General features: G+C 41.3%; 1 protein-coding gene across 10 annotated transcripts in view; it reads right to left on the bottom strand.

Moving 5' to 3' along the window:
* PTPRM (protein tyrosine phosphatase receptor type M) overlaps positions 1–13,773 on the bottom strand; it is a 765,571-nt gene that overhangs the window by 218,396 nt on the left and 533,402 nt on the right. For all 10 annotated transcript variants that reach the window (XM_032875725.1, XM_032875726.1, XM_032875727.1 and 7 more), the window contains one exon: positions 571–703. In XM_032875725.1, the coding sequence (XP_032731616.1) occupies positions 571–703 (133 nt within the window). The remainder of the gene's footprint in view (positions 1–570; positions 704–13,773) is intronic.

Genomic DNA, 13,773 nt, shown 5'->3' with positions numbered 1-13,773 from the left:
CTCAACTAAACAGAGCAATCCGACAACATCCAATGTGCTTTATTCTTGTCCTGGGTCATACCATGAGTTATGCTCCTGTTAGGCTGTTTTTCAAGAGTCTCTTTCTCATGGTGTCGTGCAGATTAAACCCCTAGCATGGTGCCTGCCTGCCCATGACACGGGCTCAATAAACTCGGTCATCACTGTGATCTTCATCATAATGAGAAGGAAAACTCTTGTTTCTCGTGTCCTTGAGAACAGCAAATGTGTTAATACATCCGTAATCAGCACTAAAAATTTCCTGATTAGTAAATGTCTTTAAAGATTCTGCAGAACTTTATGCACCAATGTGTGGGAAGACACATTGTCTTACATTAACTTGGCATGATATTCTTGGCATCGTCATACAACACCACAATCAATACTCTGAATTTTGTCCCGTAACTTTGAAGCCTAGATGAGAAATAGGAACAATCAGGGTCACAGGTGTGTCTTCAAAACCAATTCAATAACTGAGTATTTTCACATGCATGAAGCAACTTGGCAAACAATGGGACAGAACCGCATGTCTGGCAATAGCTAGGAGCTCACCTTTTTTTCATCACCAACACAACTCCGAGGAATATAATAACGAACAGCAAGATGCCAGCAATGACTCCAGCAATTTTGACGGTATGGTCTGTTTCCTTCTCGGGTTCTGGGACTGGCTTCGGGGTGGCGGCTCCTAAAGGTGGAAGGAAACGAAAAAGGACAGACGATGGGTAAGAGAATAAAGATGTTACATTTTTAAACATTTTGCTGCATTTAACAGAGTAAGACTTATCAGAGCCAGCAGACAGACAAGCTTTTGATTTTTTTCCACAGCTTTCATATGCACTGAAAGGAAGGTAATTGTTCATATTGTTCTTCAATATTTTACAAAACCATAACATAAGTTGGGTAGCACACCCACTCCTGACCCTTTTCTAAGAGACTCTTCTCAAACAGTTTTTTTGTATTTTATTATCTCTATTGGCTCCTTGCTCTTTCTGCCGTTTAAAAACTTGCTAACAACACAATAGCTATCCTAAGCCTTTATCCAAATTTGATTTGCTGAAACATTTTCCTCAATTATTTTTCATAAGTGAAGCAGTAATTCCATAACATATTAGCCCAAACACCTGGAAAAGTGAGATAAGCTCATTTACCACGCATTTTACCAGCAATTGTTTCTTAACACAATAGAGATTTTCCCCCTGCCTTTGGAAATCTGAATCTAGGTCACATCTGGTAGGCAAAAGACTCCTTCTAAGCAATTTATTCACAAAGTGGGAGGTAGCTGATGATCACACTACTGGCACCCACATTTAATATCTGTTTAAATGAGATAACCAGAGCCTTCCAGTGGCTACTGTCTTGTGTGCCCGCTTTCCCATTTCCAAAACACCGTTTGTCCTGTTTATGGTATAATGTGATGGAATGTCAAATCTATGTCTGATGAAATATCCATTTCCTTTGCTAAATGAGTTCCGGACAAAAAAAAAAATATTAGGAATGTAACGTTCAATTCACTAAGCAGAATCCGTTATTTTTTAAGGGCTTCTACCCTTTTTAACCAGAACGTGATGATGCTGAGCACCCGAGGCATTGTGCTACCACCCTCACTAGGGCTTCAGGACAGATCATTCTGAAAGCAGGAATTTTATGTCCAAATTTGCCTTAGAATTTTCTTGGTAAAAAAATGTAATTAAAATTGAATATCGAGACCAGCCCTTTCTACCCTCTCATTGGGTTTTCCATTCGTGCCTCTCCTGATTCTTCAAAAAGTTAGCCATCCTTATATCTGGTGCATTCTAGACTGAGACTGTCCTTAGATGAATCATCACAGGGAAACTGTGTCAAGCTCTCACTTTCCATCTGTTTCCATTGGAAACATATAAACTACATTTCTTTCAAAAGTTATTCATGTTAAGATTTTATACGAAATGCTGCCTCTTGAACCCATCTGTGGCCATTTGCCTGATGAAGCTGGTTAAGACTGGGGAGACACACAAGGCAGAAGGTGTCCATATATACCATGGAATATTACACCTCCATCAGAAAGGACGAATACCCAACTTTTGCATCAACATGGACGGGACTGGAAGAGATTATGCTGAGTGAAATAAGTCAGAGAGAGTCAATTATCATATGGTTTCACTTACTAGTGGAGCACAAGGAATAACACGGAGAACATGGGGTGATGGAGAGGAGAAGTGAGTTGGGGGAAATTGGAGGGGGAGATGAACCACGAGAGACTGTGGACTCTGAGAGACAGACTGAGGACTTTGGAGGGGAGGGGGTGGGGGGTTGGGTGAGCCCGGTGGTGGGTATTAAGGAGGGCATGTATTGCATACAGCATTGTGTGTGGTGCACAAACAATGAATCTTGGAACACTGAAAAAAAAATAAAATTAAATTAAATTAAGAAAAAAAAGAAAATGTCAAAAATAAAAAAACAAAAGATAAAATAAAAGATAATGTTGTGAGGTACTGGGGGGGTTAGGACTTCCATGCATCTTTTTTGGGGGATATAATTCAATCCCTAGCTATATATACATTATGTAATCCACATGTAGTAGTATTTATATTTAATGCAAACCTCATATATTCATGTATTATATAATACATACACAATCCCCTTTATGTACACACATGCATATCTATACATGAAATAAATTTCATGGTGTAAAAAGAAAAAAAAAAGGTGACTTTCCATCCACATGTGCGTTCCAATCAAAGAGACAATTATAATGAGAGCCATCATGATGTAAAAATCACACCTTACTGAATACAAATCCTTCTGTGTAACCTGTTTTAGGTAGTTTTTATTTCTGATGACTTCAGGGGGGAAGTCCTGCTACTTTATTTAAATGAATATCCCTCACACTAGTTATCCATTGAGACTGTTAATGTTTATTATTTTTTAGTGTAATTACATCTTATGTATACCCCTCTAATATGCCACTGGAACTGAGTGGTGGATTTGTAAGATACTGATACATTAAATAAATTGCTAAGAAAGATTTAAAGATAAAATGTGTGCTATAAAAAGATGAAAATTTTAAAAAAACATTTAAAATAAAAATTTTAAATGCACAAAAGTGAGAAAGGGGGCTATGTTTTCCAATTTTGATTTCTTTTCTAACTTTAAAGATTTTATTTATTTATTTGATAGAGAAACAACGAGAGAGGGAACACAAGCAGGGAGAGTGCGAGAGGCACAAGCAAGCTTCCCGCAGAGCAGGGAGCCCGATGCAGGGCTCGATCTCAGGACCCTGGGACCATAACCTGGGCAAAGGCAGCTGCTTAACAACTGAGCCACCCAGGCGTCCCTCTTTTGTAACTTAAAAAAAAAAAAAAATGAAATTGGCTTTATTCTTCCAAATGTTGGCATACTGGGAGCAGTCCCACTGATCTCACCAGTTAGTAGATTTCAAATGGCCCAAATATATTTTGTAAATAACTGATTCACTGAATTTCTTTGTAACTAAATTATGTCATTAAGTACAACACTTGGGAAAGAAATACAGAAAGGCTTCTCTTAGCCTAAAAGACTGAAATACATTAAAACACACACACACACACACACACACACACACACAGAGAGTACGTCATAAACCCTCAGTAAGGGAAGTTTGTCTTGTTAACGGTCACGTTTGCTTATGTTAAAAAACAACTGGTTATGTTTCACTTTAGCCCACATTTTGCCTGTGTCCTATGAGAACTGGTGGAACACTCTACCCATCTTTGAGACAGGAAAAGAGACCCCCTCTGAGCCTTTCATTCCCTTGGGGAGCAGGCAAGTCCATTGTTATTCAGCTAGCATAAGCTCAGTATTATCATTCTTTAGCACTTACTTTTAACTCATTTCACATTGCAGGTCAAGAAAATGAAATGTTCTATCTCTGCAGGACACAGCTGCAATGTGATTATGGTGGCAATCATGCAGAATGGGAGAACAGCTCAGAAAAGGAGAGGAGGGTTGGCCTGGGCTGGCGGGGAGCGACCCTCCCTTTGCCTGCTGCAGGGCACCGCCATCAGATCACGGTGACAGCCCCAGGACGAGGGGGTTGATTGGAATGTCCGGGTTTAGGGCTGATCCGGGAAGCAACAACAACGGCAAATACAGGCTGGGATGGAATAAGTAAGTCACCCCACTGAGATAATCTCACGGAGGTGTTTGTCACTAATTCCAAGTTCACTCTGGGTACCCACCATTCCTGCCTTTGTCTGCCTGCCCTGCCCCTCCAGCCTTTCCGGAAATTGACATCTTTATGACCCCCTTCCACCGGATGCTCTTTTCTCCACTTTTGTTTTTTTGGAAACATGCAGTTGCGAGCTGTCTGTCAGTCTGGGACAGATGATAATTTGTGACAGAATGTGGCTATAACTGATAGCTTGTCCCCCCCCCCAACAAATCTATGAATTTAATAGTATAATTTACAAACTGCTTGGCTAAAGAGTTGTTTTCATATTTTCCCCTCTGTCTTGTTATTTTCTTGCCAGGTTTCTAATGGTATGAAATTTTATTCCTTTTTTTTTTTTTTTTTTGGTGTAATTTCTAATTCTTTGTGGAAAGGCATTTTTTCCCCCTCTTCTGCTGCGCATTCTGTTTAGAGTTTACTGTACATTTAGGTCCTTTTAAAGGGAATATATTCGGGGATGCCTGGGTGGCTCAGTCGGTTGGGTGGCTGCCTTCGGCTCGGGTCATGATCTCAGGGTCCTGGGATTGAGTCCCACATTGGGCTCCTTGCTCCGCGGGGAGCCTGCTTCTCCCTCTGCCTCTACTGGCCACTCTGCCTGCCTGTGCTCTTCTCTATCTCTCTGACAAATAAATAAATAAAATCTTTAAAAAAAATAAAAAATAAAAAAAATAAAAATAAATAAAGGGAATATATTCAAACGCATGCATCTAATAGGGGGTATTATCTAGGCTTGAACATATTTGTTAAAATGATGAATAAGCTAAACATTTCATAGATGGAGGGGGACATTCTGCTGAAATCGTAGAGCATAATCTTCACAGATGCCCCCTCTACTAACTCCTAGTGATGGCTTTGGGTGATTGTTTTGTTCGACCAAGAAAAACGACCAAGAAAATTAAAAAGAGCGGTATTCCAGTGAACTTGTTTTAAGTAAGGTCACAGATACAACATCTCACATGAAAACCCTCAAAAGAAAGGGAATGATTTTACCCAATGCTGTATTCGGTGGGTTTCCAACTTAGCAGAAAATAGTGAGTCTTGGCCTAGTGTCTGAAGTTAAATTAAATAACAGCACATGCCAGGCCGAGAACATGAAGTGCTCAGCCACTGGTTTAAGGTTTGGGCCCAATTTTGACTACTGAACTGGCTGCAGAAATTTTTCCAGAAGACCCAAGGACGCAAGCTCAGAAGGTCACAAAAGTCATCACGGCTGCCTGGGACTACTGACCGCAGCGGCGGTGGCCCCAACACCACGATGGCCTCACCTTGAGAAAGCAGGAAGCCTTCCTGACAGGAAAAGTGAACATTAGGCATAGCCCAGGGACAGCCTGGCTGCCCAGATCATCTGCGTAATGGTGACCAGTACGAGGCTGTCCCTAAATGTTGGAGAAAATGAGCAATATTCTTGATTTATTCTACAAGATTTTATTGAGTACCCAACGGTGCCATGCACTATTTCAGGAATACAACAGTGAACAAATGGGTCTAACAAAACCTCTGTCCTCATGGAAGTTCTATTCTGGTGGTGAAGGCCAGAGCCAGACGGAAACAAATACAGTCAGCACGTATGAATCAGTGCTGGTCTGCAGAGAAACCCGCATATTGGGGCGGGGGCGGGAGGCTTCAAGAGTGGGGCAGGTGCTATGCAGCTTGAAGACAGGGGATTGGAGAAGAAGCAGAGACCTGAAAGAGGGAAGGGAGGGAGCTCCACTGACACTCAGGGAGGAATATTCTAGGCAAAGGGAAGAAAACGTTAAAAAGTACAAGATGGGATTGTGGAATACTGAGGTGGGCGGGCAGTGGACTGAGCCGGGGAAGTGGTGGGACACTGTGTCAGGGTTGGGGGTGCCTCCATAGTTCACCGGGAAGACTGGGTTTTCTCTCCACCTGGGAGAGCTATGGGAGGATTTTGAGTGTTGGGAGTGACGTGATCTAGCTTGTGTGTTCGGATCACGCTGGCAGTGGTGGTTAGAATAGACCATAGTGGGTCAATGGTGGAGACAGGAATATCAATGATGAGGCTATTATAATAATCCATGCAAGAGATTAGGATGAGAATATAGCAGTGGAGGTGGTAAGACAAGGTCAACCTTAGGTATATCTGGACAGTTGAGGTACCAGCATTTGCTCATATACGGGAAGTAGAGGGTACTGGTACAACAACCAGCCTGGAAGGCTGATCCTGAGTAAGATGGGAGTTGCCCTTGACTGAAATGTGAAGAAGTGAGAGGAGCATTGTGGGGATGTAGGTAGGGAAATGAAGAGTTGGGTTTGGGGCCAATTTTGAGGTATCAGTCATCCAAAGAAGACATCGGGTAGGCAGGTGGAAATAAAGGGGAAAGATTCAGGTAAATCAAGGTCATAAATGTGGGAGTTGTAAGTAAAAAGATGGTATTCAAAGCCATGAGACTGCACAAGCGCCCTTAGGAGGTGAATGGAGGGAGAGTGGTCATAAGGAGGAACTACTAACGGAGACAAAAAGGAACAGCCAATGGACGAAGGAGGAAAAGCAGCAAGGAGGAGGAGGTCAGCGAGCATATACAGACCGAGGATGAAGCAACAGTGTGCACAAGCCAGAGAAGAATGTAAGGGTCAATGGAAGTGTGTTTGTTTCGAAGATGGGAGACAGTACAGAGAAATTTTGATGAGGCAGCAGAGAAAAGAAGACACCGGAGCAGTGTCCTTCCTTGGAGGGGCAGGAAGGGAGGGCGCCAGTGCTCAGGGAGGGGCTGCCTTCAGCCACAGGACAGAGACTTCACCCAAGCACAGCGGACTGAAGGTAAGCAGATGTGGGGGTCTCGTGGTAGATCATTTAACTGGGCTCTTCTGATTGCTTCAGTTTCCCAGGGACAGAGGAAGCAAGATGGACAGGTATGACTGCGCATGAGGCAGGAGGTGAGAGTAATTTGGGGAGAGAGGAGAAGTTCTGAAATAACTGCTGATATCAGTGGGAGAGAGAACGGGCGAGGTTGTAGATATATGGGATTGAGCGGTGACTAACCTCCAGTCTCAGAGGACACAGAGGCTTCTGAGCAGCAGAAAAAGAAAGGAGATAGGGATGCACTGAGTGGTATAGGGGTGAAGGTTGAGGGGGAGAGGGAGAGCTAGATACCTGGGCTTGTTGGGAAAGGCATAATGCAATCAATCCTGATGTGATTGCAATGAATCCAGATTGTGATGGGGAGATGTGTAGGTTGGGGTAGGGGCTGTGGGTTTATCCAGGAGCACAGAGCTCTAGGGCCCCCTCCTCTCTCCTCATAACTAGGATGAAGAAGAGGGAAAGGAGGAGAAAAAGGCAGAGGATGACACTGCTCAGAGTTATATCCTAGAGGTGGGGAGGGACGTGAAAAGTGGTCAGGAATTGATGGTGGAAGCATTTCTGGAAGGGACACTTGCTTGGGCAATCCTAATCATGGGCTAATGCTAATATTGGTTTTCAAAATCCTCAAAGTCACAACCCCTTACCGAGTACCTTTTATGCTCAAAGTGCTGTAACTGTATCTGCAGGGGAATTCGAGATGAGTAAGACTGGAACCTCAGCCTTCAGGGCCTGACACCAGAAGCCACATGAAGTGCATGGGTGAGCTCTAGAACCCACTGTGGGGACAGTGAACAGGGAGGTTTGGAAAGGCTCCTCTCCAGAGGGTGGACTATGAATGGGCTTGAAGGAAGGGGAAGATTCCAATAGAAGGATGCCTCATAAGCGAAGACAGAGAGGCAGAGAGCACAAAGACATCTCTGTGATTAAATCCTCGTGTAGCTGGGCTGGAGTCCAGGTGAAGGTTCGGGAGTAGAGGAGGAGAGGTATGGGAAACTGAGGCTTTATGGTTCGCTTCCTGGCTTTGCTTACCAGCTAGGACAGCCTGTACTGAATACAAGAAGGGAGGAACAGTAGGAAATAATAGAGCTGTGCCTTGAGAGGAGTACGTGGGTAGTATTACACAAGCTAATGGAGTGGAGGGGGGCGGTGAGGCCAGGCATTTGGGGACCATTGGGAAGGCGACTGCCTCACCTGGGCTGGGAGCTCAATGTCTGATCTAAAGGGGTGAGTGGAACTGAAAGGCAAGGACAAGGGGCTCACAGAAGGCATCCCACCAGCTGCACAGAGGTGTGCTTGGGTCTCAGATGCCCAGCGTTGGCTGGATGCTGCTGCCATTTATGGACATACAAGGCTGGTCTCCTGCCGGGGAAAATGTGTGTTTGGGTTTGACCTTTGAACTGAATCCAAGCAACAAAATGCTTCATTCCCACTACACGAGAAAGGTTCCAGTGGCAAACCAAACACCAAAATACCACCCTCAGTATTTGGGGGTCAAGGAAAGAAAAACGCTGGGGACAGCAACCAGGGGAACCACTGACAAGAGAAACTGAGGAGGCCGAGACACATTACAAGATGAGACACGAGGAAAAATAAAAGCAGAAAGTAAAATGGCGGCTGTGGACCTTTGTAAAATGACGGTTTCCTCAAGCTCATTCCCCAGCGCTCCGATTCTGAAAGATATTTTCAAGCGTCAACTGAGGAAGCCTCAGCCACTTTGCGCTAGTCTTTTTATGACCATTTGGACACAAAAGCTATTTTAATTAATTTTCATAGGTTCTTTTGTTTTGTTTTACCTTTTGCAGAGGTAGATTTCTTTTCTTTTTCTTAAAAATAGCAACACCCTGGTTTTAAATAGGACCATGAGACAGCTCATTCATGTCTTGTACAGAAAATTAGAATTCCTTGCAGTCTGTTTTTAGTTTTTTCAGCTGTCCCTTTAACATTATACAAAATTGCAAAACATCTACAAGATTTTTCATTTAAATTACATACCATTGTTTTTCTTCCTTGGAATGCAAAGTCAATCAACTACTCTGGAATAATCTATACTCACACTTTATGTATTATTTGTAACCTGATTATGCTTTTGAATTTATAAATCTTCCTTTGTCCCTAATTTCCACCGTAGGGCATGCAGAATGCGTACGGCTTACAAGTAATAATCAGAAATATAATTTCTCATATAAAACTGAGATACTGGATTGTTTGATATATACCGACTCTAAAAAATTAATCTACTTTTTTATTTTTGTTCTAATTTCATGACAGTTACTGCTTTCATTTATTGATGTGGCCAACACTCTGTGTGGAAGATGATCTATCAAAGCCTTATCACTTACTATCGGGGCACTAAAAGTTTCAAGAGAATTATTAGTGCTGTTACTATTCTGATGAAATAGCTTTATTTTTTCCATTTGCATTTCTCAAATCATGGTCAAGTCATAAAATGAGGAAACAACTTGTCAATAAGAAGGTATCAGCTGTGTTCACTTTTCATACAAAGTGAATAATCCATGAAGGGAATGCCAGTGGATGTTTTTGGAGGATACTCCTGTTAAGAGTGAGTTTTGTCTGAAACTAAAGTTTAGGGGCATTAAAATAAAAATCTGCTGTCCCTCTAATTTCTTTTTTTTTTAAAGATTTTATTTATTCATTTGACAGACAGAGATCACAAGCAGGCAGAGAGGCAGGCAGAGAGAGAGAGAGGAGGAAGCAGGCTCCCTGCTGAGCAGAGAGCCCGATGCAAGGCTCAATCCCAGGACCCTGGGATCATGACCTGAGCCGAAGGCAGAGGCTTTAACCCACTGAGCCACCTAATTTCTTTTCAGACTTTGTGTCATGGGTCACGGTCTAGCTAGCTTATGTTTAGCTCTTAGAAATCATTCCTCTGGGAGAAAGAATCACTACAGCTTCTTGAACAAAGAAGTATCTCTTTGTGTATATGTTTGTCAAAGCCCCTTGTAGCTTTTGTGGCTGCCTAAAATTGTTCATTCCCTATTTTACCTAGAAGTGAGTACACCCAATAGAGTCTACATGCTTACTAAAAGAATCAGTATTTTTGAGATTCAAACAATGTACAGAGTCTAGCAAACTGAAGGCAGAAATGTGATATGTCGTTCACATGGCCAAAAGGTAACCCTCAGAAATGTAATGAGGTTTCCTGGGATCAAGGAGGGAGTGGGGTCATGTAATCCCCCCATATTCACTTAGTAAACATACAGCTTTTCCTTAAACAATAGAGTTCTTTAATAAACAAGACATATTCATTGTGTCATTCTGTTCAATATTTTCTAGAAGAGAGGTTCTCCACTCATAGGGAGTTTAAGAACATTTAGAGAGAACTTATGAAACATAAAGATGACTAGGTTTCCAGGGACTCAAGATCAAAGGTCTCAGGTAGGACCCAGGAATGTCTAAGTAACACCCTAGGTGATTCCCTATACAGCAAGAAGAAAAAAATCTCACTTGAGAACCTCATTGCTCCTAAATATCTGTGAGGAAGGTTTTCACAGACAATGGCAGAATAAGAAAAATATCTAATTGGGCTGTTAATTTTAAAACACTTTCTGATATATTGATATCTTACTTTATCAGTTAGCAAATTTCTTTCAGTGTACTGTTTTAAATGATTCTTTTACACAATTAAGAGGCAAAACCTCATGGAATCAAGCCCTAGTTTTATGAGTCTCCACAGTTAGTAGAGATTGGAAGAGATCCCTAATTGCAAAGGAATTTAAGGAATGCCACGAGTGCCCAGGTGCTACTACTATATTTCATAGGAAGGAAGAAGGCTGACCTTTTGGAAGTCCTACTTTATGTGCTAGTTATCTCATATAACTTTATTTACTATTTCACCACGAGGGGTAACCAATACCATTTTACAAATGAAGAAACTAAGGCAGCAGAAATAATCAGGATAAGTAGCTTGTCCTGACAGTGAGAAGCAAAGTGAAGGAGCTACATGCTGGGTCCAGGCTTGTCTGTGAAGCTCACTCCTGTTTCACTGCATTGGAACCTTCCCGACTGACACAGCAAACCTGGGGGACTACTGTTAACTCTCTGAATGACAAGACTCAAGTTAAAAATCATCTTGGTCAGGTGTAAAGAGAAGAGCCTAAGAGAAGAAGGAAAACAAGCAAACAATAGTAGTACAGAACAATGCAATAGAGAAAATTAAAATCCTGAAAGAATAAGGATAAATATATGAGGACATAGGACTTCCCGTGCCTAAGTTTAGAAAAGAAAGGCCTGGTAACACAGCTCATGTTACTTAGAAATGAACCAGAGGAATGACTTGCAGAGCACAATATACTGGTCAAGGTAGAAACACAGAAAGAAATCAAAGAAAAGAAACACAAAATGACCAACAGGGGAGAAAAGAAGGACAATGTAAAAAGAGACAAGGGATTCAGATCATTTATCTAACCAAGGAGCAGACCAGCAGGTACCCTGATACAGTCTTCCACAGGAGCTTTTCAGAAGTAAGGAGTATTTCTTATCCACAGTTGACTTCTAGTGATTAACACAATGCTTTTAACACAGTGGTCACTTGGTAAGTGACCACTTTCATTTCATTCATTACTGAATGAATCTCTTAAAAACACATAGGAGGTATCTATAAAGAGAATCATGACCATATGTGATCTGTACTGGTATGAGGAAAATTTTTGAACAAGAACAGGAGCTCAAGTTTCTACAGAGAAAAGTTGTAACTTTTCTTCTCTGTATTCTTAGTGCCTAAATGTAGCATGTACTCAACAAAAGTTAGAGCAAGTAAATGAGTTTTGGTGGTATATACAAGGTGTTTTGACCCTCAGCACATGAGAATGAAATATATTTCAAAGGAGGTTTACTCAATCTATCCTTGGGTTGAAGAAGAGTTACTTGTCATTAGACAGGTCAGTTCTTACCACCCTACCCATCTCTGAAAGGTAAAAAATTGCTAAACTTTCTTCATCTTTTCTCCATTCCCATTGCCATGAACCTGGCTTATTTTCTTTCTGGACTTTTGTATTTGACTTCCACGTAGACATCCCATCCAGTCTCTTTCACATACTGCAGCCATATTGGTCTTCCTAAAGAATTACTCTAATCGGGTCACTCTTTTTAAAACACACAACAAAAAAACACAACAAAAAACCCAAGAGTTTCCTAATACTTCTTTCAAAAGGTAATCGAGGCCTTCCATGGGATGGCTCCAACACCTTCCCCTAACTGTATGTCCTTTTTAAAAAATGCTTTCCTTTATCTACGTTCCAACTCAATGGACATGTTCAGTTTTCCCCAAACATCCAATATTTCCCTTCTCAGGATTCCTGCCACTCTTTCTCCATTCCCCTACTCACTTTTCATTGGTTCTAATCACGCCTATCTTTCAAAGGTCAACTAGCCCAAATATAGCTCTTGATTGCTTTGTAGGAAGTATCTTCTGTCCTGCTGAATGACTATAGAACCTTGCTTAACCTCTCTTGCATAGAACTTACTTTCAACTTTCAGTTCGGTCATTTTAGTAAATTCTTTGTATCACATGCTAACATGAGTTCCTTGAGACAAAGCTGTTTTGACTTTTTTGGTGCTCCTATGACCTAGCCTAGTATCTTATTATTTATCCTCAGTACATATGAGAACAGCTTTACTGCATCAAAGATCTCTCACGATTAATCACATTCTGAATTGCACTCTTTTCATAACTTGCCTATTCTTCTCCCATTTATGTTGAAGTTCTTGGAGGGCACAAAGGATATAAAAGGAAAGAAACAAGAGAAACAAGGGGAAGTGGAAGTAAGTAAAGACAACAGGCCTAGTGTTGTGGTCTTTCCTCCACTGCTCCCCAGGATGTAGTGGGGATTATGATGGAAACAGGCACCTGCAGCTACTATCAGATGACCTTCCATGGGCATCCAGAAAATATCCTGAGACTGAAGGAACATGTCTGAACACCAGTTCCACCGAGCACACCAAGAGATAGCCAGTACACAGAAGAAGTGTTTTCTCAGTATGCTGATGACAGATCAAAGTCCTTACCAGTAAATTCACTGACCAAACTTTCATCAACGATGAAATGAGATTAATAGAAAGAAAGAGCATGAAAATAAATATTAGTGGCAAAATGTTATATTTTCAGCACCGAAGAAGTGAAATATATATCCATCAATGACAAGGAAGTTAACTGGGTACATATCAGAGAGATAGGAAATGAGTATCTGTCAAGAATAAAGTGTTATGAACTCAATACTTGCAATGATTAAGTAGCTATCGACCATTTTTCACCATCATATATGGAATTTGTTTTAGAAGTCTTTAAACTAGCCAATATTTCTGCTGGAGAAAAATGACAATGGTCTGGGCTTTTTAGAAAGAAAAAAAGAGAGAGAGAGAGAGAGAGAGAGAAGGAAACTTATAATAAGATAATGTCAACATATTTCAAACCATTGAGAATAACTTGATTTAATAAAATGGTTATATGATTTCTATGACCCTACTTTAGAAGTATTTTTTAACTTCCTTATTACTCATAGAAGAAACAAGGTAGAAATCTGAAAATTCTCTCTATTAAGCCCCTGCACTGGCTAAAAGACACAGGTAGCCCACTCTTGATGAGGTCTCCACATGCGTGTCTGTGCTTGCATACATGTACATAAATGTGCACCAGTGTCTATGGAAATTATTCAAAGACATATAAGGAGAACCCATCAAATTGGTAATATTAAAGATAGCTTTGTTTCCCATCATGTTTACTCTGAAGTCC

Source organism: Lontra canadensis, unplaced genomic scaffold (assembly GCF_010015895.1).
Source record: "Lontra canadensis isolate GAN:19392208 unplaced genomic scaffold, GSC_riverotter_1.0 scaffold57, whole genome shotgun sequence".
NCBI lineage: Eukaryota > Metazoa > Chordata > Mammalia > Carnivora > Mustelidae > Lontra > Lontra canadensis.
Note: the sequence above shows the minus strand (reverse complement) of the source record. Positions and strands in the feature narration are given on the sequence as shown.